The sequence below is a fragment of the Coturnix japonica genome, chromosome 4 (genome assembly GCF_054131305.1).
Source record: "Coturnix japonica strain WE chromosome 4, WE-NBRP24, whole genome shotgun sequence".
Taxonomy (NCBI): Eukaryota; Metazoa; Chordata; class Aves; order Galliformes; family Phasianidae; genus Coturnix; species Coturnix japonica.
In genome coordinates, this window is record NC_140666.1 from 67,391,710 (window position 1) to 67,416,392 (window position 24,683).

Genomic DNA, 24,683 nt, shown 5'->3' on the forward strand with positions numbered 1-24,683 from the left:
TATATGCAGGAGAGGGAGGAAGAAAGAAATGGGGGAGCAGGGAGGGCAGGATATTTGGATGATCTGAGGGGTCAGGGTAGTGACTAAGCGACAGCATATGAACCCACACCAGGTTCCATCTTCCTCCATCAGTCCTCCCTCCCAGCTGCCAGGTATGGGAAGCATTATGGAAACAGACATTCTTCCCTCTGGGCAAAGAGAGCCTCCTGTTACTCTGCAGCTGACTGCCAAAAGGGGAGATTGATGGATGCTGAAAGGAACCTTGCCCAGCCTTCCATGGCCATAGGATGGAAACACCGCACAGCCTCTGGTGGAGCACTGGGGACAGGGAGAGCCCTAAGGGGACAGGAGAGGAACATAGAAGAGATCATTACAGAAAACTGCAGCCCCAGATGGAAGGAAAGGTGGAAGCAAATGCAAGGAAAACAAAAAATAGGAAGGAGCTGTGGATAGAAGAGATGAATGGTTTACTCTCTGAGAAGTTACTTAAAGCTTTGTTTTCTACATCCTCCTTTCCTATCTGCAACCAAAAGAAGAAGCTCTTGACTAAAAGCCAAGAAAAGATACTTAATATAAGTTTGCATACGAGTAAACAACACGACAGAGAGCTCACCCAGTCCAAGTGTCTGCAAGGACATACAGGAGCAGTCCCACAGCTCTGCCCTCCCTGTCACCTCTGGTGTCCCCTCAACAGGACACAAGCATCCGCTGTGATGCTTCCTGCAGCTCAAAGCTAGTTCTAATATCCTACACCTGTGTGATAAACAGGTGTTACACACATCTACCCAGAAGCACCTGTCTTCTGCAAGTCCCTCCACCTGCATCACCGTGTATTTTTGTCTACACCACTTAGTCTTATGTGGCTGCGAGGTGGCACATCTCCCACAGGTACAAGTCTGACCCTGTCACGGGGTTATCTCTAGATGTAAGTCCATGACAAGGGGGCACAGGACCGGGAAATAGGGGGGGAAAAGGATAAAAAAGAGGAGACAAAGGAACGAAGAAAAAAAGGAAAGAGTTTGCCTTGTGACCCGGTCGCCCCGAGCCACCCGATCCGGGAGAGGGGGAAGGGCAGAGAGCCAGCAGATAGTTTTAACAAAGAGAAAACACAATGGCAACGATCTGAGGAGGAACGGTGATTGACTAAATGAAACCAAATCAGACAAAACGAGAGAGACTTAAGTCCCCAAAGTACGAGTCAAACCACGACAGTGCGAGGGAAGCACGTGCTTTTCTCCGCCGCGACCTGAGACGGCCAGAGGCAGAGAGCGGCTGGGGTCCGGTCCGGAGTCCCACCGCACTTCCACCTTCTCGCCAAGTCCTCCGGGGATGCTGCCCTTCCCCTCCCCTCCGAGAACCCAAAATGCCCCAAAATGTAACACGGAACCAGAACATGAACTCTTTTAACTGCCACTGTTCTGTATGATGTTCTGATGTGGAATCCCGACAACAAGAATTACAAAACCACAAAAGACCCAGAACCAGAGGAAGGATGGAGAGGAAAGTCTCTCCTTGCCCAACGTACTCCCATGACTTCTAGGACACTGACAGTTGCCCAAGTTTTCATGCCAGCTGGCAACCGAGAGAGGAAGGGAAACCTTCATGCTCAAGTACTCGAAGTAAGGAAAGTTTGTGGGTATTAATGAATGAATGCAACCCATTCCAGAGACAAATGTCAAGGAATAGCCCCCTGATGGGTGTTTCCTTTGCTGTGCTGTGTGTGCGGATGCGTGTGGATACTCTGAACAGGAAAGCTCTAACCGTCAGCAATCACGCTCTACCTGCGAGCATCAACAAAGGGAAGCAAAACAGGAACATCACCCAAACAAAATATTCACAGAAACGCTGATAGCTCCACGACTGCCTCGCGTCACAGGCAAAGCGCTCACACCAAAGCCAGACGCTGTGGGCTCCCGGCGCCCGGCATCCCTCCGCACCTCCCCAGCACTCGCTGAGCTGACAGCTCAGAAATACACCTTGCGCGCCCTCCGCGCTGCGTGTGCTCCTCGGGCGCCACTGTGCTGTAAGCAGCACGGCCGCTCCAAAAGCCATGTGCGAACCCATCCAGCGCCGCAGCTCTGTGTTGCACTTAAGAAACTCAGGAACGGGAATCTCCGGCTTGCAGGGAAGGGAACCCCGAGTCCATCAAGAGACACACCAAACTTTTTGTCCGCAGTGCCCTTGAAGGGACAGGGGACCCTTCTCCTGGAGGCGGCTGTAATGAAACGACGCGGCTCCGCTCCGACCCGGGCGCGCTCCGGCCCCGCCGGGCAGCGCGGACACCTGACGGCGGCGGCCGCCCCCCGCCTATTGTTCCAGCAGCACTTCACCACGGGGACATTTTGTACCGATGAAGAGAGAGTTTATTGTCAAAACAGCCCAGCTCGGAGAGCAGGGGGTGTGCACCTTCCCGGCCCCCCTCCCAGCCCCGCGCCGCACAAACAAAGGACTTTCTTTTTTGCTTTTCTTTTTCTCGCGTCCAGCCAAACCGGCTGCCTCCCCCCGGCCCCGCTACCGCTCCCTGCAGCCTCCCCCGGCCCCGCTGCCCCGCGCCCGCCCGCGGCTCCCACCTGCGGGGATGAGGCTCAGCAGCAGCACGGCGTGCGCCAGCTCCCAGGCGAGGTGCGCGCCCTCCATGCCGCCCCCCCGAGCCCGCCGCTCCGCGGCTGCCGCTCGCACCACCCGGCGCGCAGAGATGCCCGAACCCCGCGGGAGGCTGCGGAGTACGGAATACGGAGTACGGAATACTGCCGGCCCCGCCGCCAACAGCGGCCCCGCCTCCGCTGCCCGCCCCGCGCCGCGCCGAGCGGCCCCCGCCCCGCAGCGCCGGGATGGGCGCAGGTGAGGAGCTGCCCCTCGAGGGGGTGGCGAAGGGGGCGGTGAAAAGAGCGAGCCTAATCCTACCTCCCCCCCAACCAGCAGCGCGCACACCCGCTCACCCAAATAAAATAATATTTAAGGAAGGGAGGAGGCTTCGTGGTGCGTGGGGGTGGGCGCACGGCTCGGGGGAGAAGGATGCATCCCCCGAAAGGTGGGTGCAGAGCGCTTTGTGTCGCACTCAGAGCCTCAGTGGACGGTGCTTCTGCCCGGCGGGGATCGCGAATTGGACCCGCATGGAGCTGACCCGGCGCTATGCATCGGGCAGAGTATAAAAGTGAGATGCAGGGCATGTCCTGCGACACAAAAGGAAAGATGGAAAGAACTGGTATTGAAAAGAGAAAGCTGACAGGGAGCTTAAACGTGGAAAAGGTTCTTACAGAGAGGATTGCGAGCAATTGTTTTTCACGTCCCTCAAGGGCAAGATAAAAGTAATCCATTTAGTTCTCGGCAAAAAGAAAAAGGAATAGCTTAAATGTTAGGAAAGCACTTGCAAAGAGTAGGGCGAATTTAGTCTACAAATTGAGCAGAGGAGGTGGTGGAAACCCGCAGAGGGAGTTTTTTAAGTACGGGTGAGACAACTGACAGGGAGGATCCAGTAGCACTTGCATATGCAGCTAGAGAGGCAGAGCTCTGCAGGCAGAAACCGTACAAATTGCAGCAACTAATGCCTTGGCTCTGCTGTGTCTGTCAGTGCCACACATGTGGTGTGTGCTGCCCAGGTGTGTGCAAACACAAGTGGGGATGGATCATGCAGGCTGTCACACCTGGCAGCAGCTCCCACCGTACAGAAAGATGGAGTGGACACATGACACAGCCTTTACCCATGGAAAAACATAGATGTAGATGTTGTGAAACATGGCAGTACAGATCAGAAAAGTTACTGAAGGTAAATTATTCCCTTTTTGTGTGTGTGTGTGTGTTGTTTCTCAACTTCTTTCCTTTTTCACTATTGTCAGATTTTTTTCAAGGTTAATAGCATAGTCCCATATGGTCCCCCATTAGATGAAAGTCTTGTCTTATATGTTTAAAATGGCTCTCTCCATTTCTTTGCTCTCTTTCATCTCTGACAGCAGTCTCTTTTGATGGGTGAATCCTTCCCTGGCTGCAAAACGGAGTGCATTTTTGTTAGCGCTCTGACAGTTTCAAAATCAAACATCTTTTTAAACTCATCTCTCTCACTGGGTGCTTGCCTCATCAAATTAATTATAAGCAGAGAAAACAGAATGGCCAAAATACTTAACATTTTAGTGCTCTCCAGATTTTCCAGGTTTCTTCTTGTAGAAGGAAAAGGATACACACACACACACACATATATATATATTTTCATAAGTTCTCAGGGCATTTATAGTTTAATTTCTTGCGGGTGCCAAAGCAGTGCAGAATATACTACAAGAGGTTTCCACTGAAGCATTATCAAGGAACACGTGATGTTGTTTTCGTGACAGGTTTCTCCCTGCTCTGCTTGATTAGCGCTGTTTCAGTTAGTGGCCTGCCTTGCAGTCCTGCACGTCGCCGATCATGCCGATCACATGAAGCCCCACTTACGTGGCCCAGCATCATGTGCCTCATTTTCACCAGCATCAGCTGAAAGTTAGATGTCTAAAGATCAGAATGGAATCAGTATTCTCCATCTATTTTGCCTGGCTATAAATAGCTATAGTAAGAGGGAGACATAGGTGGATTGGCTTTAACCTTGCCACTTCATTTCTTTTTAATAATCGTAATGATAATGTAGTTAACCTTTCCATCACCCCAGTGTATTGCATTGAAAGATATAAGTTCTCTTGTCCGTGTTCTGCTTGCATCGTAGAAGAAAAAGGAAGTTTTTCAAGCAGTGGAGGGCTTTCTTATGTCTTTTTTCTACTCCTGTCCAAGATATGTGGGTTGAAGGCAACATGGGTCTTGCCTGCATTTGCAGCTGGCCTCACATCTTCCCCTCTTCAGTTGTTCAGACACACTGGGGCTGTGTGTCAGGAGAGGGAGCACCATCTCATCTCATTACCTGCTTAGAACCACTTTGCAGTAGGTGGACATGCTAGAGAAAGAACAGAGATTTGCAAACTGTGCAGAGAATGGACACAGATTTGGATACAAATTTTAAGCTTGGAGAAATACATGAAATCCAATTTTGGAAATCCTTGAAGTGATAGAATGTTTGGGGACCAGATCCTTCAACTAGTCAATTCCCAGGATTGCTTTTACACAACCATGTTGCTGCAAACTGAGATAAACATTGCATAGATCAATTTGATCGGTGAGATTAAGCCAGTGTCATTGAACAACTGGTGACCTAACGAAGGACTTGCATTATCTTTGTATCTGAATGAAAATCCATTTGGAAATTAACTGGTGCAATGGCTTCAAGCAGTTTATTTGCAGGGCTATGAATTTATTTTTTTTATTCTAAAGCCTTATAGCATAAATATTCTGTGGGAATTGTTTTATCTACAACACAACGTATCCAATAAGAAGAGAGGAAAAAGCCCTTCTGATACAACCAGCTTGAATCCTGCCTGATAAACTCAGTGATAATGAGTTATTCTATAAAGGCTATACTTTCTGTCTCTAAATTGCAGATTAATAGATCTTAGTCTGGAGCACTGCTATTCTGTATAAAGTGGAAGGTCCAGCAAAGCAGGCAGTTCCAGAATTAACTCATCTGTGATTCCTGCAGGCTTTAAGAAATTACCATAAATGTCTATTGATTTACCAATGCTGTTGTAAAAGCTGTCTAATCATTGGCATGAAAGTTTGTTAAACTTGTTTAAAGTGAAAAGCCATTCAACTTCTGCTCCTTGTGCTCATCTGGAACAGCAGTTCTGAAGCTTGGCTGTCAGGGATGTCATAGGACCGTGGTGCAGCCATCTGCACTCATTACTCTGCTGTATCTTAATTTTAACCTACAAAACTGTAACTATGAACTTCCCAAGACTCTGTTTTTTATTAATTAAAGATATAGTGTGAAGGCTGCTGTCTAACTTGTTGGCACAGCAAGGTGTATTCCAGCTGGAATGATTTTGTAGAAGGCTGGAGGTTTCTGGATGTCCTATCATCTTCAGTTTTATTAAACTCCAGCCTTCTGCATCCTCACACTAGAACGCAAGGTTGGGTGAGTGCAGAGATGAGTTGACAGCCATATGTCCTTAGACTTCATCTCTGTGTAGTAGGATTTTAATGTCTTCCATGCAGTTTAACAGAATAAATCTCTTTTATTTTTAGCAGGAATTACTCTAAAATTAATGCAGATGAAGTGGACAACTTATCTCATTCCCCTCAGGAATATGAGCCTTCAGACTGAATGCATCGGGTCTTACTTGAAGTGGGAAATATCTCTTATTCCTTTTTAATCCAATTTTGTAAAATACTCACTAAATCCCATTGTGCCCGTGATCTTAAATCAGCACTGCTATCCCAATTAATTAAAGAGTTTTCCAGCATCAAATGTCAAGAGCCTAGATATAATCACCACTGAAGCTTGAAATATTCTGTTTTAAAAGACAACTTGTATTATCACATGCATAACACACTATTGTAAAAGCTGTCTTATCAGTATAAGCTTAAGTGGAAAATAAAAGCTCTAATCTTCCTGATAACATTTTTTGTTACTTTATAGCCCACAGTCTTACTAAGAAAAGAGATTTGTGTTTATGAACTGAAAAGCATGGTTACTGCCTTTATCACTTACTGCTTTACTTGCTTAGACCAATGCTGAAAGCTGCAGCTACATCATTTGTCTGTAAAAGTACCGTCACCCCATGCATTAACTTAGTCTGAAAGGTCTGAGAGGGGATCCCATCAATGCTTATAAATATCTAAAATGGTGGGTGTAAAGTGGATGGGGTATTAGTGGTATTCAGCAATGGGACAAGGGCAGTGGAAACAAATGGAATGTAGGAAGTTCCATACGTACATGAGGAGAAAATTCTTTACTTTTAGAGTGACAGAGCACTGAAACAGACTGCCCAAAGAGGTTAAGGAGTCTCCCTCTCTGAAGATGTTCAAAACCCACCTAGATGCTTTCCTGTGCAACCTGCCACAGGGAACCTGCTTTAGCAGAAGGTTGAGCTGGATGATCTCCACAGATCCCTTCCAATCTCTTTGATTCTGTGACTCTGTCTTCTCAAGTATTTTCTTGTCTTATATCATTTTGTTTCTGGGATGTTTTTCGAGTAAGCTTAACATATCAAAAGAACTGGAGAAAAATGTCTCATAGGAAACAGGGATGGTTTTAAATGAGAAGAGGGGAGGTTTTGATTAGAACTTCAGTGGAAATTTTTTACTCGGGGTACAGTGAGGCACAGCTGCCCAGAGAAGCTGTGGTGCCCCATCCCAGGAGGCACCCAGGGTCAGGTTGGATGGAGCACTGGGCAGCCTGAGCTGGGGGATGGCAACTCTGCCCATGATGGAGGGTTGGAATTGGATAAGCTTTAAGATCCCTTCCAACTCAAGCCATTCTGCAACTCCATGATTCCATGATTCTGTGGTTTGTTTTCCCCGAAAGTCTTATTTCCCATCTAGCTGCTCTTTGTCTTTGTTCATTCTCCCACTAGTGGCAGCTGGACCTGCAAACCCAAGGAGCCTTTCTCTTGCTCCCTCTGCATGATCTGAACAGGATATTAATTTCTCGGTTGCTGGAAACATATCCAGGCTCTGCATCTTGTGACAAGAACTAACTTTGCTTTGCAGTTCATAAAGAATCCCTCTATGTTCTCTCACAGTTCTCAGCTGTATCTGAAATCTAATGGCTGGAGAAAAGCTCTGTCAGGCATTTCTCTGAGGTGATTAAAGCCACGTGAGATCCAGTTGACTCCCTTGACGTCTTCATTAAACTGCAGTGTTTTGTATGAACTGAGAGGTCAAGTGAGAATCCACATCCACCTGCATTCAGACTTAGAAGAATAAGACCCAATTGGTTGCAATTAAATGTGTCAAAATGTGTGCTTTGAGGAACAGGGAGGTTGTCATTTCTGCATTCCCTGCGTAGATGGACTGAGAAGCTTGTTTGTTTTATCTCTTGCTTGTTGCATCACTTCTCAAAGTATCTTTATTTACCATATTTTAATTTATCACTGTTGAGCTGTGTCAGACCTTGTTTGGATCCTTTGGAGCCTTGTCAGACATCTCCCAAGTTCAAAAGGTCTCACTTTGTTTACATCCCCCTGCAGTTTAGGGAAATGTGTCGGCTGCCCTTTGCTCACCTTGAAGGGTTCATAACCTGGGCTGTACCTCAGGGCCCAGTTCCCTCACTCAGTGCTTCTCTCATCCTTCAGGCCTCAGCTCCAGCAAGGGGAGGCTCATGGAAGGCTCCATCCCACCCCAGTGCTGGTCCTGCTAGGCTCAGTGGGCACACCAGGACAGATTTGTCACCACTCTACCACTTTGTCTGGAACAAGGATACCAGTGTCTGTCCCTAAAAACAAGGGGTATTTATTAGCATCAAAGCCTTCTGGAGAAGGCATTTCTCAAAATAGTGGAGTGCTGGTTCATGTGACTGGCTCAATAATTCTCACAGACAGATCAAGAAGCCTTTTTCCTATCTGCTCTCTCTACAAGACTGAACAGTTTCTGATGGTTTTATTTTTAAGTTCCCAAGACAGTCATGGGCAACTGAGCTTATTGAAAACCAATATATTTTTCGATTACCATATTCGTCTTTGAGGTGGTGGCATGGAAGATCTGCAGAGCAAGTGGTTTCTCCGTTACCTTTCTCTGTTCCACCTCCACAATTTTTCTGAGTAACTCCTATGAAAATAAAATACTTTAGGTATATTCCATAGACACTGTCACACCATAGCAAGGCAGTGCCTTGGTGTCCTGGAGCACTGTGCAACATGTTTCCACATATTTATGTTTTCGTTGCAATCTAGCTTCACAGTTCTTCGTAACCAAAAGTCTCTAAGAGATTATTCTCCTATCAGTCTTATTTCATTTTCATACAGCTATCTCGTACTGCCAGAGGCCTTTGGAGCTTTTTGTCAGCTATGTATTTTTGCTAATGCAGTATATATTATGATCCCTAAGCTCCCAACGCTGATAAATGTCAGAAAAACATACATGCCACAGGTAGACTAAGGGGCAGCTGAGGGGACATCCCCATTTGGAAGATCATGCCATCCAATCCTCAGTTTTTTTCACCTGGAGAAGTGTTTGTCTGCCTTTTTGGTATATATAAGAGCTTTCAATTTGAGATGATTCCATCACCTTCATAAATTTCCACATTCAATGCAAGTGAGTTTTTGCAGGCACTTTTGACCACCTCCTCATTGGCTGTTGGCTGTTCCAGTACCCTGGGAAGGATGCCTGGAATTGTCACTTGATGAATTTGCATTGTGACGGCTTAGTTTGTTCAGGCTGGATAACCAGAAATAAAAACTCTGTTCATGAAGATGGTCAGAAATCAAAATGTTATTTGTCACTGTGAGACAGGTGTTGTGAAGCCCGCTGATATTAATAAAATCCTCTCGTTTTAGAAAGCTTGTCAATTTGGACCTTAGGAAGCAATGTTCTGTCAAATGGGGTGGCCACTTCTCCATTTTTCTCCTCCTGTTCTGAGTTTAAGAAGATTTAGTGGGGCCATAACAGTTTACTATACTCAAATTCAGTCAAAAGAGTTTTAGGATACATTTCCTTTTCCTATTTTATCTCAGTTCTTTTTGGAAGTCAGTATTGAAATGATGCATTACCCAGGTGTGCAGTGTTTATCCAGATGTTTCTGCACATTTTTTTTCTGTATGTATCTGACATAAGCAACCACATTAGTATAAAAAATATCTTCTAAACACCACATCTATTTTTTCCTGATATGTTCATCTTGTTCTCTATTGGATGTTGTTTCCACTCCCAGATTCAAGAACACGACTGGCAAACCCCTCGTTCCAGTTGGTGGTCCTGTATGAGGCCAGATCCCTGTCTGTGTGCAGTTTCATGTGCTCGAAGGATACTGTACCAGGACATGACTTTCAGAGCCTGGACCCAGGTGCATCCTCAGACACCAGGTATTGGTGCTTGCAGCATAAAAGCCTTGCCTTCCCTTCTACCTCTTTTAAACCTTGCAGGAATTTTTACCAGCAAGCCTCCCTCCCCTACTCCAGGTGCCAAAACTCCTTATAAAGTGGATGTAGAATGCTCTGCCACTGGGAAGGAAGCACATGTCACCTGGCAGCACACAGGACTGGTACAAGACAGGAAAGTATCTTGCTAAAGCGGAGGTTTGGAATTCCTTGGAGTTCACACAGAAATACACAGCATCCTTTGCCATCTGCTCCTGGTTGTAAATCACACAAATGTAAAAGTCAGATTTTGTTTCACCTCGGGAGCCTTTTACCCTTTCTTTAGCACAGGATCTGCCTTTGCCTCCTTTCTGAACCACACCTGTGTCACTCAGATCTGTGTTTGTCACATAGGTTTGCAAGAAACTGGCTGCAAAATAGGCTTAAGTAGGTTCTGACCCTTCTGTCCCTCTTTCTGTCCCTGCTGCGGCACTTCAGTTTGCTTTGTCTTTGTTTTGCTGCTGCAGCTATTCTGTGGAACCACAGAAAAGGCTGCTTTTTGCCCTTAATCTAGCCCACAATCTGTTTTGCTGCATGTCTTTCACAAACACTTCTGCTGCCAGTGTGAGGGAGTACAAATGACGAGAACAAGCAGTGAGGAGTAACCTGGGCTGGCTTGCTGCCAGAGCTGGCCCCACGCAGAGGTAAACCCTTTTTATTCCACAGGAGTGAGTCTGTTAATACCAAAGGAAATGCCACAGTGTCTCTGCCTGAGGACAAGCATGAAGGTATTTACAGGAGACTTCCCATTTCAGATGGACACCCGAGCAGCCAGAGCACTTAGGAGGGGCTATCCCTCCTCCTCAGGCTATGCCTGTTGTTTTTCATGGAGCTTTCTCCCCTGCCATGTGTCAGGTAGTCAATTGCACCATGCCCAGTCCAGGCCGCTGCCACCTGCATTTATTCTTTTATTCATTGTTACATGAGATGTAGGTGCAATCTGTGAAGTGTGTGGTCTCTGCTGTCATCGACCTCTCTGGGCAGGCCACATATGGTCCTTTGTTAACACAGATGTCAGCTCAGGAGCAGCCTGCATTTCCAGCTACACCTCAGAGAGCTGAGAACTTCCCCCCCAGCTTCTGCCTGAGTTCATGTGTCAGAAAGGGGATCATTCATCTGGGGTCTCGGGGATGAAATTAGTATAGCAATTAGGATGGTAAATGTCCACTCACTAGCCTATAACGACATGCACAGGATTTATGATGGTGATAAGAAGTCAAATAACATGGTAGGGTAGCTCCTTTCAAAGACAAATTTACCAGGTGCTGTTCACTAAATATGAGTCAGGGTATCAACCTGGGGTTAAATCTTGGCCCATTTCATATGTAGAACTTTGATGTCGTGTTAATAATTCTCACTGTGCAACCACTGTACAGCCAATAAGCAGAAATGCACAGAAAATGTGGTAAACAATATTTAGAATTCCTCTTTCATCTTCTTTCACGGATGGTCTCTCAGTTTCTCTTACATGATCATATGATGAAGCACGTGTCATTTTGACCCCTGAAAGCCTGGAAGAACACTGCTATCTCAAGTTCCTTTCCAAACACTTCAGAAATCCTTCCACAAATACTGAAGATATCTAGAGCTAGCAACACCCTTCAGCCCTTGCTTTAATAGTTGGCTGATACTATCTGCCTTGGTAAAATAGAAAGCCGCAGCCTATGTCCAGAGTGATAACAAGGACCAGGATCAGTGTGTCAAATGCCCATTTATTTTGTATTCGTGTCATACTGCTGTGTGGTCAGCTACATTGGATTCCCTTTGCAAAAAGCCAGCTGAGGCTGAGGTTTGTTTGAGTCCCAGCTAGGGGCTCTCTATATCCAATACAGAAATGCAGATGCTTCTGGGGTGATGGTTACCCAACCTGCAGCAGGGAACAAACCAGCCTCCAGAGATCTCTTTCTTCACAGAGGGAATTAAACAACCCATTTGATAATACTTCGCTAGTAGGGAGCTGAAATGAGATGGAAGTTGCATATGTTGTTCAGTCTCAAGAGTTAACAGTCATTTCCTTTAGGTGGAACAGTAAGGTGGGCTACATTATTAACAAGGAACTTCCTCTGTGTATAAATATGAAGTGGTGCTAACAGAATATATAGACGAGGATGCATCGCAAACATAGGTTTATCCAAATCTTGCACCAATACTATCTGTGTGGCCTTCATAACACTTCACAGCTTTCAGCTGTGGATGGCACAGCCCTATGAAGCTTTGTGGGTCCCCTTGCTCAGTGGGACATGAAAAGGGCATTGCAGTTGCATTATGGCACGGGGATTTAGGAGCACCCAGCACTTCCCAACTGGAGAACATAGCACAAAGTCTGTGGGTAGCAGATGCCCTCTCATGCCATTTCCACAAATGCCCTATATGACAACATTTGGCCACTGCCTCTGTTAAAATTTTCACTTCCTTCAGTGAAACAGTGGACCCACACAGACTTTTTAATTTCCTTCTACTGAAGATGACTGAGATAAATTTCAGCTTCTCTTTCACAGGAATTCTATCAGAGAAAGCAGGCACAGGGAATGTTCTTCCCATCTCATCCACACTGAATAATCAATGGTGCATAGAATTCCCCAGCTGTTCGTCCTCTGGGGCAGGAGGATATGGAGATGGCTCCCCTAGCAGTTAGAAACACCAGTGGATTACCCTTCCTACAGCTGCAGCTAGGGTCTGACCTCAGAAAGCTCTGCACAACAGGCAGGCAGTATTAAATGTTTCAAAAACAGTTCCTCCCTGGTGCTGGCTGTTGACTGTGCTCCAACATACGCCAAAGAACCCGTAACAGCTACTTGTGCCTTGTCTGCGTGGTCACCCTTGTACAAGATGTTACCAGAAAGCTGTCCCCTCAGCTCTATGATCTGGTTATGTGGTGCTACATTAAGTAGTGTCATAAGTAAAACTGTCTTGGAAACGCATCATTTGAGCTGGTAGGCATAAGAATATTCTCAGGTGTAGTGTTTTTGAAAATCCTCAACCTATATGTTATGTTTTCTTCAGATAACTTTAATTCATATCCACAGACAACTTTATATTCATTTATGGCCTTCTTGAACTATTTGATTGAATGCAGCTGGATAAAAAGAAAACTGTTTGCTAACTCCTTTTTAGACAAAAAATGCAACAGATACAAGAGGTATTTCAATTTTAACAAGCGAGTGTATCTTTAGAGGGCATCTTTTTGTTAAGCAAATTATTATAGATTTCTCCCAATCTATAAAAGAGCAGTTTCACTGTTCTTCTGATTCTCTTTTACTTTTATGATAATCTAAACATTTATAAGAAAAGATACCACTTAGATGTTAAAATAGAATTATATTTTTGGACCATGACATCAGTTTTTATGCCATTTCACTCTATTTTGAGCTACAATTAAAAGCTCTTTTTTAAACAAACTGTATCTAATTTCTGTGCTAAATCAAACCAGGCAGTGGGGAATGTTTTTTCTTTTAACTAGAATGTCATTAGAGTCAAGACATGCAAATACAATGCAGAATTGTAAGGCGTCTCTGCGAGAAACGAATTCACTGCAAAGTCTTCATCTACACCAGTAGTGCCTTGTTGGTTTTTTTTGGCAGAGATGTGCCCAAAAAAAAAACCCAACCCAACTCTTTCACCAAAATGAATGATTTCCCAATAGAGCTTATTCCACTTAGCTGAACAAAGCTGCAACACCAAGAACAATTTTGCTGACCAAGCAGCCTTTGCTAGCACAACTGTGCTGCGTGTTATTCACCCCTCCTTGACATTATTACTACAGTGAAAATTTGGGACCCAGATAAACACTGCGATTAGGAGCTTAAACCAACAGAATTATCATACAAGGTCACATTTCGTTTTTACACATGGAAAAAGTATGCAGAAAATGAGCAACAATATTATTTTTTCCTTTTAGAATATTAAATTTGTAGGTAGATATTCCAGTTACTTTTGCAAAACTATGTGCAGGGCCTGAACTCCTTTACAGTATGCCTTTACTGGTCTACACATTGCATGTATGTAACTTTCCTTCAAATACATCGTTGTTCTCAGACAACACAGCCTGTGGCAAAATTGAAGTTTTGAAAAGCAACTTCTTGGGTTTCCTAGACAAAGAAACAACATATGACCAGTGTCTCTTGCTGTAAACAGTGCTGCAGTCTTCCCACTCAGTTAGCATAGAATGCTGAAAACCATTTAGCTATGTAGCATTTAGCTAAAAACTCTCCCAAAACTAATCGTGGAAGACTTCTCAGCCATTGATAACCGAGGTCAAAAATTCATCCCCTGTGAAAGTACTGTCTTCAGAATGATGCTAAGATGTGAGGGGCTCATATCTTAGCTCAGTCTGAAATTCTTCCCCCACGTGGTGTTAAGGAACTGGAGCATTACCTATGACCCAGGGGAAGGCTACCGTATCTGGGACTTTGATGTCTCTGGCAGTAGTCAGCACTGATTAAAGACTGCATGTGGGCTAAATGAGAGGCACATGGTTGTGCTTGGTTAGCTATAGAAGGAGTTAGATATTTAGAGTTTAAAATTAAGCCTTAGATCTTTACCTTTTATATGAGCCATGACTCACGGGAAGGCTCACAGGATCATTCAACTCCCTCTTCCATAACTGCAGGTCTTGCAGAACTTGGGGTCTCTGCAGCTTCTGCTGCCAAAATACATCTCTTCCCAGATCTGTCTTGGGTTGTTGATCACACTAAGGGCTGACCCATGCCCAAGACCAAGGCCTGGTTTCAATTGGACAAACATAAGTATAAACAGTCCTGTTGCAAAGATACCTCGGTTTTGCCCCTAAAAGTCATTGTGCTGTAGTTGCCAGCCACTGGTGTCAAAATCAGTGTCTTCATTAATAACTGTCAAAAGTTAAAAGCAATGATGGCTTTACCCAGGTTACTACATCTGCTGAGAGAAAATAACAGGTCTGTAGGTATTCAGGGTGGGATGCTCCTGAGAACTGAATGGGAGGAACTGCTCCCGAGGGTGACTTGTGGTGTACATCCAACTTGAAGACAGTAACTTGTCCTGTTTGCAATATTCCTAGCAAATCTGCATCTCTGCAAACCCAAGGAAAACTTTCCCAGGCACACATGAATTGACTGCTTTGTTTGACCTGTTTCTTATCCTTTAAGCAGAGGAAACTTCACCCATTTGCTTTTGGTCTCTTTCATCTCTTGGTTTGTTGGGGTTGAGGTTTTTTCAGGGTCATTATTATTTTTTTGCTTCTCTACTCCATTATTAACAAGACTTTCCTAATTATTTCTCATCTAACCCTTTAAAAGTTTCATGTGATGATGACTCTGCAAGGAAATGGGAAAAAAAAGGAAGATATATTTGTGAATTGATCTGGTCACCCCCAGGCTTTGAAGTGGGAAAAATTTAGGTTCAGATAATCCATTTCTGAAGCAAATGTTTCAGCCATACATCTAGAGCCCCCATTAGCAAGGGGACAATCTGTCATAGACTCAGCCTAGATGAGATGCTTTGTTCTGCGAGGAAAGAGTTGTAAACACAGGAGGTGACTATTAAATTGAGGGATGGAAAACACCACTAAAAATGATCATTAGCAGAAAGAGAATTGCTTTTTATTTTTTAATGTAAGAGGGAAACAGAGAGGTTTGGTTTTATGGATATCTGCAAGATAAAAATACAAAACAAAACCAAAAAACCAAACCGAAACAGCTAATAAGTCTCCAGATAAAGATATTTTCTCGTAACACGTGACATGTAATTCCATGGAAACAAACACATAGACATAAACTGTAGAGTGCTTGGGGGCACTGTTAACTTATCAGCATAGGAAAAAGGGAAAGTAAGTATAAATGTCGCAGAAGCTATAACCAAAATTAAAAGAGCATGCATGGTGTTTAAATCTCGTGGATAATGTGCTAAAGATTAAGTTGCATGCTAATAACTTGGCACGCATTTTAAAGTGGCAACACGCAAATCAGATGAAAAGAACAAGGGGTAATTTAGCGTTATGATATACATTACGATTACATCAATATAATATATATGTCAGTGGTGAGATTCCTGCTTGAGTTTTTCGGAGACTGTTAAGTACGAAGCTGTGGCATTAGTCACATTGTTCTAAATTGCAAACAAAAGCCAAGGCCGCAGTTGTATGTGAGAAGGATTTAACCCCTGCAAAATCCCGCTGGGCACATTAGACAGGCAAAGTTTACTAAAACTGATGTCAGATTATAGAAATAATGATTCTAGCAGATCCTCTTCTGGCTGATGTACTTTGGCAGCATTGTTTCATTGTTAATATCATGGGATGGAGCAGCAGGAGCTCCCCCATGAGAATCCCACCGCAACCTCAAATATTAGCAAAAACAGCTGAGTTTCTGCCAGGCATGGTGACCCTGTGAAGAGCTGCTGCTAGCCTGGAAAGCAGCACTGTGCTGTAAATGAGCCACTGTCGTCTGTCCTCACCTCTTTCTTGCACTGCTGTTTTAGGGCTGGAAGAAAGGAGGCAAGTAACTGCATGTATTCCTCTAGGTGAAATAGAGGAGCCTGTGGACAAGTGTATTGCTTGAGTCGAATTTATTCAAGCGGATTGGAGTTGTATGGGGTCATTTTAAAGAACAGGACTGCGGCCAGTGACAGGAGCATAGATCCATATGTGAAAGGGCAGCAGTAATGACCTCCTGCATATAAACTGCACAGGCTTTCCTCACTTTTCTCTTAACTCTTGCACCACAAAGGCCACATTTTGAGAGAATTTCCATAATTTCTAAATAGAAACTGGGGAGGTGAGACCCTTTCCGGCAGCCCCTCTCAGATCTCAGTGCAGGTCACTCTATGCAGTGCTGCACAAGGCTGGCCCTGGCCCTCCAAGCCCTGAAAGCAAGGCAGCCACCGCTCAGCCCAGCATTCATTCCAACAAAAATGAGAGCCTGAGGGGAGTCTGGTTAGCTTCCAGGTTCCTATGTTTTCCTGCTCATTAAGCTGTCATACATCTGGGGCTGGTGGATTCTGCAGAGTGTATTTCCTGAAGAAAAAAAAAAAATAATATATATATATATATATATATATATATATATACATAAAGAAACATGAACCTTTGGATTCAGATATGCAATATTTTATTAACTTTCCCTCTGTGTATGTTGTGTGTCTCTGGCAGACATAGTTTTGGAGGAAACCTTTCTAATGTGGTTTTGCAGACTGCTTTTAAAAGCAACTCTAAAATAATAAGACTTTCAATTAAAGGAAAGTGACTGTGAAGGAAAAGGTGAGAGAAGAGTGAAACTGCTGCCATGTTAAAAGTGTTTCCAACAATTACCAGCAGTTTTCTGATGCCTTTAAGTGTTGCAGTATGAATTATGTCTTCGAGGAGTTCCTGAAGCCTTCTCAATACAGATTTTCAGATATATTTGTTTATGACTGTGGCTTACTGCATAATGCAAATAATGCAGCAATATAACAAGCATGAAGCATGACAGAAAAAAATACGATTAATGTCAAGCTCACAGATCCAATGTCTGCATGATGTGTCCTCAAAGCGCCCTTCGTCTCTGAGTTACACATTTGAAATCAGGAAGACGTCGCCTGATTTTTCATTACCTTTTCATGTTCAGCAGCACTTAATAACAACAAAGTTTTGCAGGCATTTTCTCACACAAATCAAAACTCACTTGGGGAACTTGATGGCTTTTCTTCCATGGCTCTTAATTCTTTTGATAAACATGCAGCTGAGGAAAACATGGTAGTTTGTGATTTGAATTAAAATAACAACATTTGATAGAGCACCTTACAAAGTCTTACTCTCGAATCCAAATTGACTTAGACGTAAAAATTGCTATGCAGATTGAAAACTGAAAGTCTAAAGCATAACCAAACTGGACATTTATAATGTTTTCACAACCAAAACCTCTCCTCCTCCATGGGGAAAACTTTCCAAAATGTTCATTCCTTCTTTGTAGGGCTGGAGTCCTGACACAAGAACTCAAGGCTTCTCTAAAGCTTACAGAGTCCGTAAGTGTTCTATACAAGCAGTTGCAGTGTGGTTTGCTATTCAGCCATGTTGATACTGCCTGACCTTGTACGAGACCTAGACTTACTGGCATTCTATTATTTGGATCATCTTCCGGCCTCTGATTGACACTTGCCTTATTTTCATTCATTTTTCTTGCTGTCTCAAGACTCCCTACATCAGATTAGTCTACTTGATTCTGTGTGAACTGTTGTTGATATCATAATTTATGGCAAGTACAAGTAAATAAATAAATAATATGCACAAAGTGCCAAGGTTTCTTGTATACGCTTCTCTGTTTTTGTCTGCTTGTCTGAAAAGGAAATCTAATTTTCAAAGGAAGGACCTTTCTTGATACCCCCTTTGAAGTGTGTTAAATATACTTCAGAAATGCAGGTATTATTTATCACTATTATGTCACTGCACTGCCGAGCATTTTCTAGATCTCCAGAGCCTGTGGCGATAAGGCTTGAATATTCCTCCAGTAACAATTATACCTTCAGACATATATGGCTTTGTAGTTAAGTGCAATTCATTGTGAACATATGTCAGATTAGACATGCATTTTCAGGTGTAGTTGTTTCGGACGGAAACATATTGCAGTGCAGCAACCATGGTTTAAGTAAATAAAAGAGAGATTCCTCACCATTGAAGTGTTTGAAGAATTAATCCATTCCTTCTGTAGTGTAAATAAACAAAGCAGGAAGTCATAAGAATGGTCAGCATTCTGGGATGGTACTGTTGGGGTACAACAGTGCGAGTCTTCCCAGTGCCAGGTAAAGGGCAAGTTGCTACTAATAGAGGTGCAATGATTGATGCTAGCTACTTGCAATTAAGCAGCTTTACCTAGAGGAAAAGGCTCATCATTTTGTCTGTAGGGATGAGAAAACAAACACTGTGCTCCTATACAAGTGTCCTCTCAGAAAAAAAGAGGAGAAAGAAAGCTAATGGAATGATACCTTTGCCCTTGTATTGTAAAGCACAGGGGCCAAAGGGGTCAACCGTTTCTGAAACTTGGGACTGGCCCTTTGACCTCCAGATGCAGTTCAGAATCTTTAGCACATCTAAGGGCTCATCATTCAGATACATGACAAGTTTGATGTGGAAGGAGGTAGAGCATCGTGTGTCCCTCAGCCTACCAGGTAACTTCACCTCAAGCCAACATACATTGCTTCAATTAGGGATAATGCTCAGGAATGTCTCAAGGATTAGGGAGAGTTTTCTGTGGCTGGGTGATTTTTGAATGTGGATAAACATTTACCAGTACCCCTGTCTGAAATTTGCTAAGTTATAAAATTAGAACCATCTATGAGAGAAGTTACCAAAGTTTTACCTCTGCTTTTGTCACAAACGAGAGTTGTCAGGATCAAGACTCAGATAAGTTGCAACCTTATGCCCTATTTCCAAATTCCTTTGATTGAAAAAAGGCAAATCTGTCTGAAGACAGAGTTTAAATGGATCTAGCATTTATCAGAAGGGACTTATTACACAGATGCCACTTAATGATGATCTGTGGGTTTGCCAGCTTTGTGAGGGCTCTGTCACTTTAGCTGTGCCAGCACCCAGAGCTGGCAGAACATAACCCCCATCTCTCAGATCATTCTGCTCCTCTGCCAGGCTATTCACTCACATACAGCCCAGGCTACACTGCCAGGGCTCAGCCACCTCCATGGCTGAACCAGTGTGCATGATTGGCTGGAAGAGAAACTCTCTCTCATGAGATGTGGCAATATCGTAGCATATTTGTTCTTGTCCCATTCCCACAGCCCCTTTGGTGAAGTAAAATTTTAGGTCTCTCCACAAACACCTTCAGTCACAACTCTAGTGCTTCTGGACTATGGCTTTTAAGCTCTGTGATGAACAGCCTCTTTATGCTATAATGGCATATGGTTGAGTAACTTGCAAATGCAGACAAGAAAAACATTACTCCTTTATTATAGATGACAAACATAATTCAACATGGTAAATTCCCTTAGCCGGGAAAAGATCAACAGCTTATCCACTGTGGAAGCTTGATAATAGTCACTGCAGTCAGAATTCATTTGTCAGACCCAGAAACATACCCGCTTCTGAAAAGTAACACCTACAGCCATTTCTGTACTGAAAAACTTTACCTGTGTCTAAGAATGTTGCTGCCATTTTCCGTCTCCAAATGAGCACTTGACTTTGCTTCATTGCCCAAGATACATCACCAATACCATCAGAAACACTCTCCTCTCCTACCCCAGCCAGCTCTTCACCCTCGTTTGAGGGTCTGCCTCTGTCCCAGAGTTTTTCTCCTGGTCATAAACTATTCGCTCACCCTATACATTTCCATGAAAAATTTCCATGCTTATACGTATGCATTTTCTCAAGAGAAACTGCTCCACCAAAGGATTCCCTATCAGTTGTAGTTATGTTCCACTTCAAAGGCAAATGCTATGGCATGATCTGTATACTGGGAAATTTTTAAGTCAGATGTCTTGTCTCGAATATTAAAAGGAGCTATTTTTCGGTTTTGTATGCAACACATAGTGCCCAGCACTAAGTATTTGAAGTAAACCACATTAAACTAAAATACCACTGACAGTACGCAACTTTTATCATTACCTGGACTGTGACCCAGAGTGGTCTTACTTTTTTTTCTCATCGTAAACTGTGGTGTTAACAAAGCGTTGGCTGTCTGTAATAAGGCTTAAACCCATATAGTTAGCTATTGAAATACCACCTTGCAGGTGTATTTGAGCACAACCAGGGCAGAAACTATTTGGCTCTGTCTAGAAATCTGAATGCATCCCTTGCTCTGGATATGTATTGCAAATAGAGACATGGCCATCGTGACTGGAGAGGCAAAGACAACATTGTGCTGGGTTACTCATGTCCTCACTAAGGAGTAAAACATATCTATAAAGGCAAATGGGAAGAGAGAGTGAAAACAACACCAGTAATTAGGTTAGAGGACAGTGAGGTATCCCCTCCAGATCAAATCAGTCTTTTTCCATTTTAATTTGCATATAAGTGGCATTTGAAATTGTTCAGCTCTATCTTCTCAGAGTCAGTGTCAGTGTGGAGACATCACGGAGGGGTCAGACTTTGGGCCATAGAGTCTGAGATCAGGATATGGCAGGACCATGACTCTCCTATGGCTTCTTTTCATGGAAGACATCAGAGGGATAGCTGTTGTAACATGGTGACAAAAGTAAAGTGGTCTCTCCTCTTCCAGGGCAAGGTCATTACCCATTGTGAGACAAGGATTAGCATCCCTTGCCATCAGAGCTCACATCTGACTGTGACAGGCTGAAGTACCCCCAGCTTCTCCAAACAGCTGCCTATGACTCCCTCCACGTTCAGGCACATATCCATTTCACATTCATAGGTTTTTCTTTCAGCTTTCACAGCAAAAAGTTTATTTTTTCATAAAAAATGAAAGACAAGCTCAATTTTAAGATGTATGTATATGCTGTAGGTCAGTGTATTAGCCCAGTCTAAGCTCTGAGATATAGTGCTAATCCTTCTACTGGGCTAAAGCTGATAAAGCTTTGGTCCAGTATGTGTACAACTTTGTACTGTTTTAAATGTGGTGAATCTGCATCTCTGTGTGTGGACTGTCATTCCAAGTATGGAGCCAGAAGTTAAACAGCCGCTACAAAGATAAAACATCTAAAATCAGCAGGTCTGGGTAACTGCACCTGTGATTTTTAAGACAGCTGACTGAAGAGAAATGGGGAGCAGAAACAGTGATTTTCAGTGTGCTGGAAAACTTCCAGCCATTTCCAGAAGACTGGAAAAAACTTGTAGCAGGAAGCTTAGATATTACACGTGTATCAGCACTATAATAGAGGCAAAACAAATTGTTGGATCAGGAGCATAGGACTTGATTTTTAAGGATAGAGATAAAACTGATTTCAATCCAAATAAGTTTATGAAAAACAAATCTGTCAAATTTAATGCCCACTCTGATTAAAATACATCTTTAAAACACACACGAATTCAAATAATCAATTGCAAAATCAATTAAAATAAAGGGAAAAGACATGGCACTATTATATTTCCATAAACTGTTAAGCATTAAATATTTTATGTTCAGACTGAAACTGAAAAAAGTAGGTATTTAAATTGCTTAGCCAAAGTATATAGAAGTAGTTATTAGGTTCAAAAATGACTAAATGCTTCTGACAAAACCTCCTCTCCTTTGCCAGCAGTTTTGAAACACAAGAAAGTTCTGTATTGCATACCCATGTAAGTGGTTTTTTGAATAAATGAGGCAAAACCAATGATAGCAGGATGCTGATGGCTTTGATTGCCACTGAGTAGCTCAAGTAATGCAAACGTACACATACTGTTTCAACAGATGAATAAAGGGCAGTGGCAGGTAAGTTCACCAATAAGCCTTTGTTTGGGATGTTCTTTGTGTTATATTCTCTCTTAAATAGCCAGGCTGTGGTATTATGTTCCAAAATAAATACAACTTAGTCGTCTACTGTACATCACTAATGTGCACCAGATGTTTGAAAGCTGTGAATAAATTTAAAGTGACATTTTACAGTATCTGATTATTAAATAGAATGAAAATTTTGGGCTCCATGCAGTAAGCTGCAGTGGCTGCTTTATCTATGAAGGATGCAATTAATTTGTGGCAGAATGGCTGCATTTCCCCGCTGTCAGAGAAAGTAGAGGAGGTTAGTGAAGTCACACTGGTATTGAAGTGGGTGGGAGTAAGCCTGCATCTGCATTCACAGAGATGTAGGGTCGTCAGACCTGCAAATTAAGAAAAGATGAAGGAATCCCTGTTAGAATCCTGTATAGGCATTTCCATGTGAAAGAAAATTGGTCTTACTGCTTGTTAATTTCATTCACTGGCAGGTGGAGTAGCCATCTCTCCACCTCAGCTGAAAACTTGTATTAGCTGAAGCCTGTTTTTCCCAGAGTGTGTGATCCCATGAGAAATAACCACAGTCCAAAGAACAGGAATAATCAGATAATCACATTGTAAAAAGTTATTGCTCCTTGGCTGAGATTTGCCATGATGAATGGTGGAAATGTGGAGTTACTTCCAATTTCCACAGGCCTGAAAAGCCCAAGGTCAGGGCAGTCATATCCCCAGTACTCTAACCACTGCCTGCTGCTACCTCTCCTCACTGGAGAGTTCCACATCTGAGATCCGTGGAGATGCTTTTACACCTGCTTTGCACTGATTTGCATGAATGTCACTGGAGACTGGAGATGAAGCCAAACCACTGTGGATAACCTCTTAAGCCAGGGAATGATCGCTTAGTTTAGCTGTACTGCAACAGCCAGGATAAATACACTAGTCAGTTCCAGTAACACTCAGCTTAGACTGGAAGAAGGAGGACTTTAGCCAGAATGACATGTATATTGCCACAGGACTCTTTGGAAGTGGCAGAGTCCCCAGGCCTGGAGCCTTTCAAGAAGAATCTAGATGTGGCACTGAGTGACGTGATTGAGCAGTTTGGCAGCGATGAGTTGATGGATGGGCCAGATGATCTTAATCATCTTTCCAACCTGAACAATTTTATGATTTTATTATATTGGAATGACTTCTTCATTGAGGTTACCAAGTCCAGTTCAGGCTGTTGCCAAGTGTTTCCATTCATATCAGGAGTGCCCTTTCATGCTGAACTTGTCAGTTCAGCATGCTTTCTGTAGCAGTGTTGGAGAACACAGACTTGTTTCTTTTGGAACAGAAACACATCCCTTGGAACCCAGCTATAGAAGGGGGAAGGGGCCAGATCAGAACTAGTCTGAAGGAAAACTTTTTAATAACTGTTTGTAATATGAATGTAAGCTCCTCTGCATCAAACCTGGTTTGCTTTGCCCTTCACCTATAGCACATTGTTGCTGCTGCAGGCGTTGCCCATGGTCCCACACTAGTTTGATGTGCTCATCTTCTTTAAAGGTCCCTGTGTAAAATGATATTAGAGTTTCTGTCTTCTGAGTGTTATTGAAGGACCTGCACATTCACAGAGATTAGTTGCTATGGATGAAAAGCATCCTGAAGTAAAGTAAGAGAAAACAGGAGAAAGCATCTGTGGCTAGAAGCAATGATTTCCTAATGTGCCTATGGAACCGGTTAGGCAGGTGAAAAATGTAAATTTCCAAATCCTTCTCATCAGGAAAATGGAGTCATATTTTTTCAAAGATTGGCTGCTTCAAAAGATGGCAACAATTTTTGGAAAGCTCTACGTTTGACAACATTCGTGAGAGTTTCTTTTTTGTAGAAGTTTTCAGCCTATGATCAGTTTAACGCTTAAAATCTGCAGGAATTTTTAACCACAAAAGCTAGCATGACTTCCATTTTCCTTATGCATAACTCTTGCTGGGAACGGTATCTATGTCAAAAGAGAACACAGAAGGTCTTCCCTATGTGCTACAGTTTACTACAACTGTCACAAAGTAAATGTATTGATTTTTTATTTTTTTAAGAGTAAAAGAGTGCGAATTTAGATCCAGAGGTGAAACAAATGAAGAACAACGTTGGTAGTTTTGTGCGCTAAAGAGGGAGTTTTAATTTTCACATTTTAACTTTCTTATTTAAAAAGGAAAAAAAAAAAAAGAAAACCCATTGAAAAACAGAGAGAAAACGTGATGTGCTTGCAGTGTGATAGAGCTTTCTGAAACCTAAATGCGTGAATGCAGATGTAGAAATTTGCCAGTTAGAAAAAGCTAATTGGTGGAAACCTGTAAGGATATTCGTGTGACGTTTGCATTCACCTACATTTTGTTAGTTAATAGATACATCATGAAAATTCAGATTAGAAGAGAGTACTGAAAATCCCAAGCTG

The 24,683-nt window shown here is 43.1% G+C and overlaps 1 protein-coding gene across 1 annotated transcript in view; it reads right to left on the minus strand.

Annotated features, from left to right (window-relative positions):
- KIT (KIT proto-oncogene, receptor tyrosine kinase) overlaps positions 1 to 2,791 on the minus strand; it is a 51,263-nt gene extending 48,472 nt beyond the window's left edge. The window contains exon 1 of the mRNA XM_015862359.3: positions 2,571 to 2,791. Coding sequence (XP_015717845.1) covers positions 2,571 to 2,637 — 67 coding nt within the window. The 5' untranslated portion in view covers positions 2,638 to 2,791. The remainder of the gene's footprint in view (positions 1 to 2,570) is intronic.
- Between the last annotated feature and the right edge of the window lie 21,892 nt (positions 2,792 to 24,683).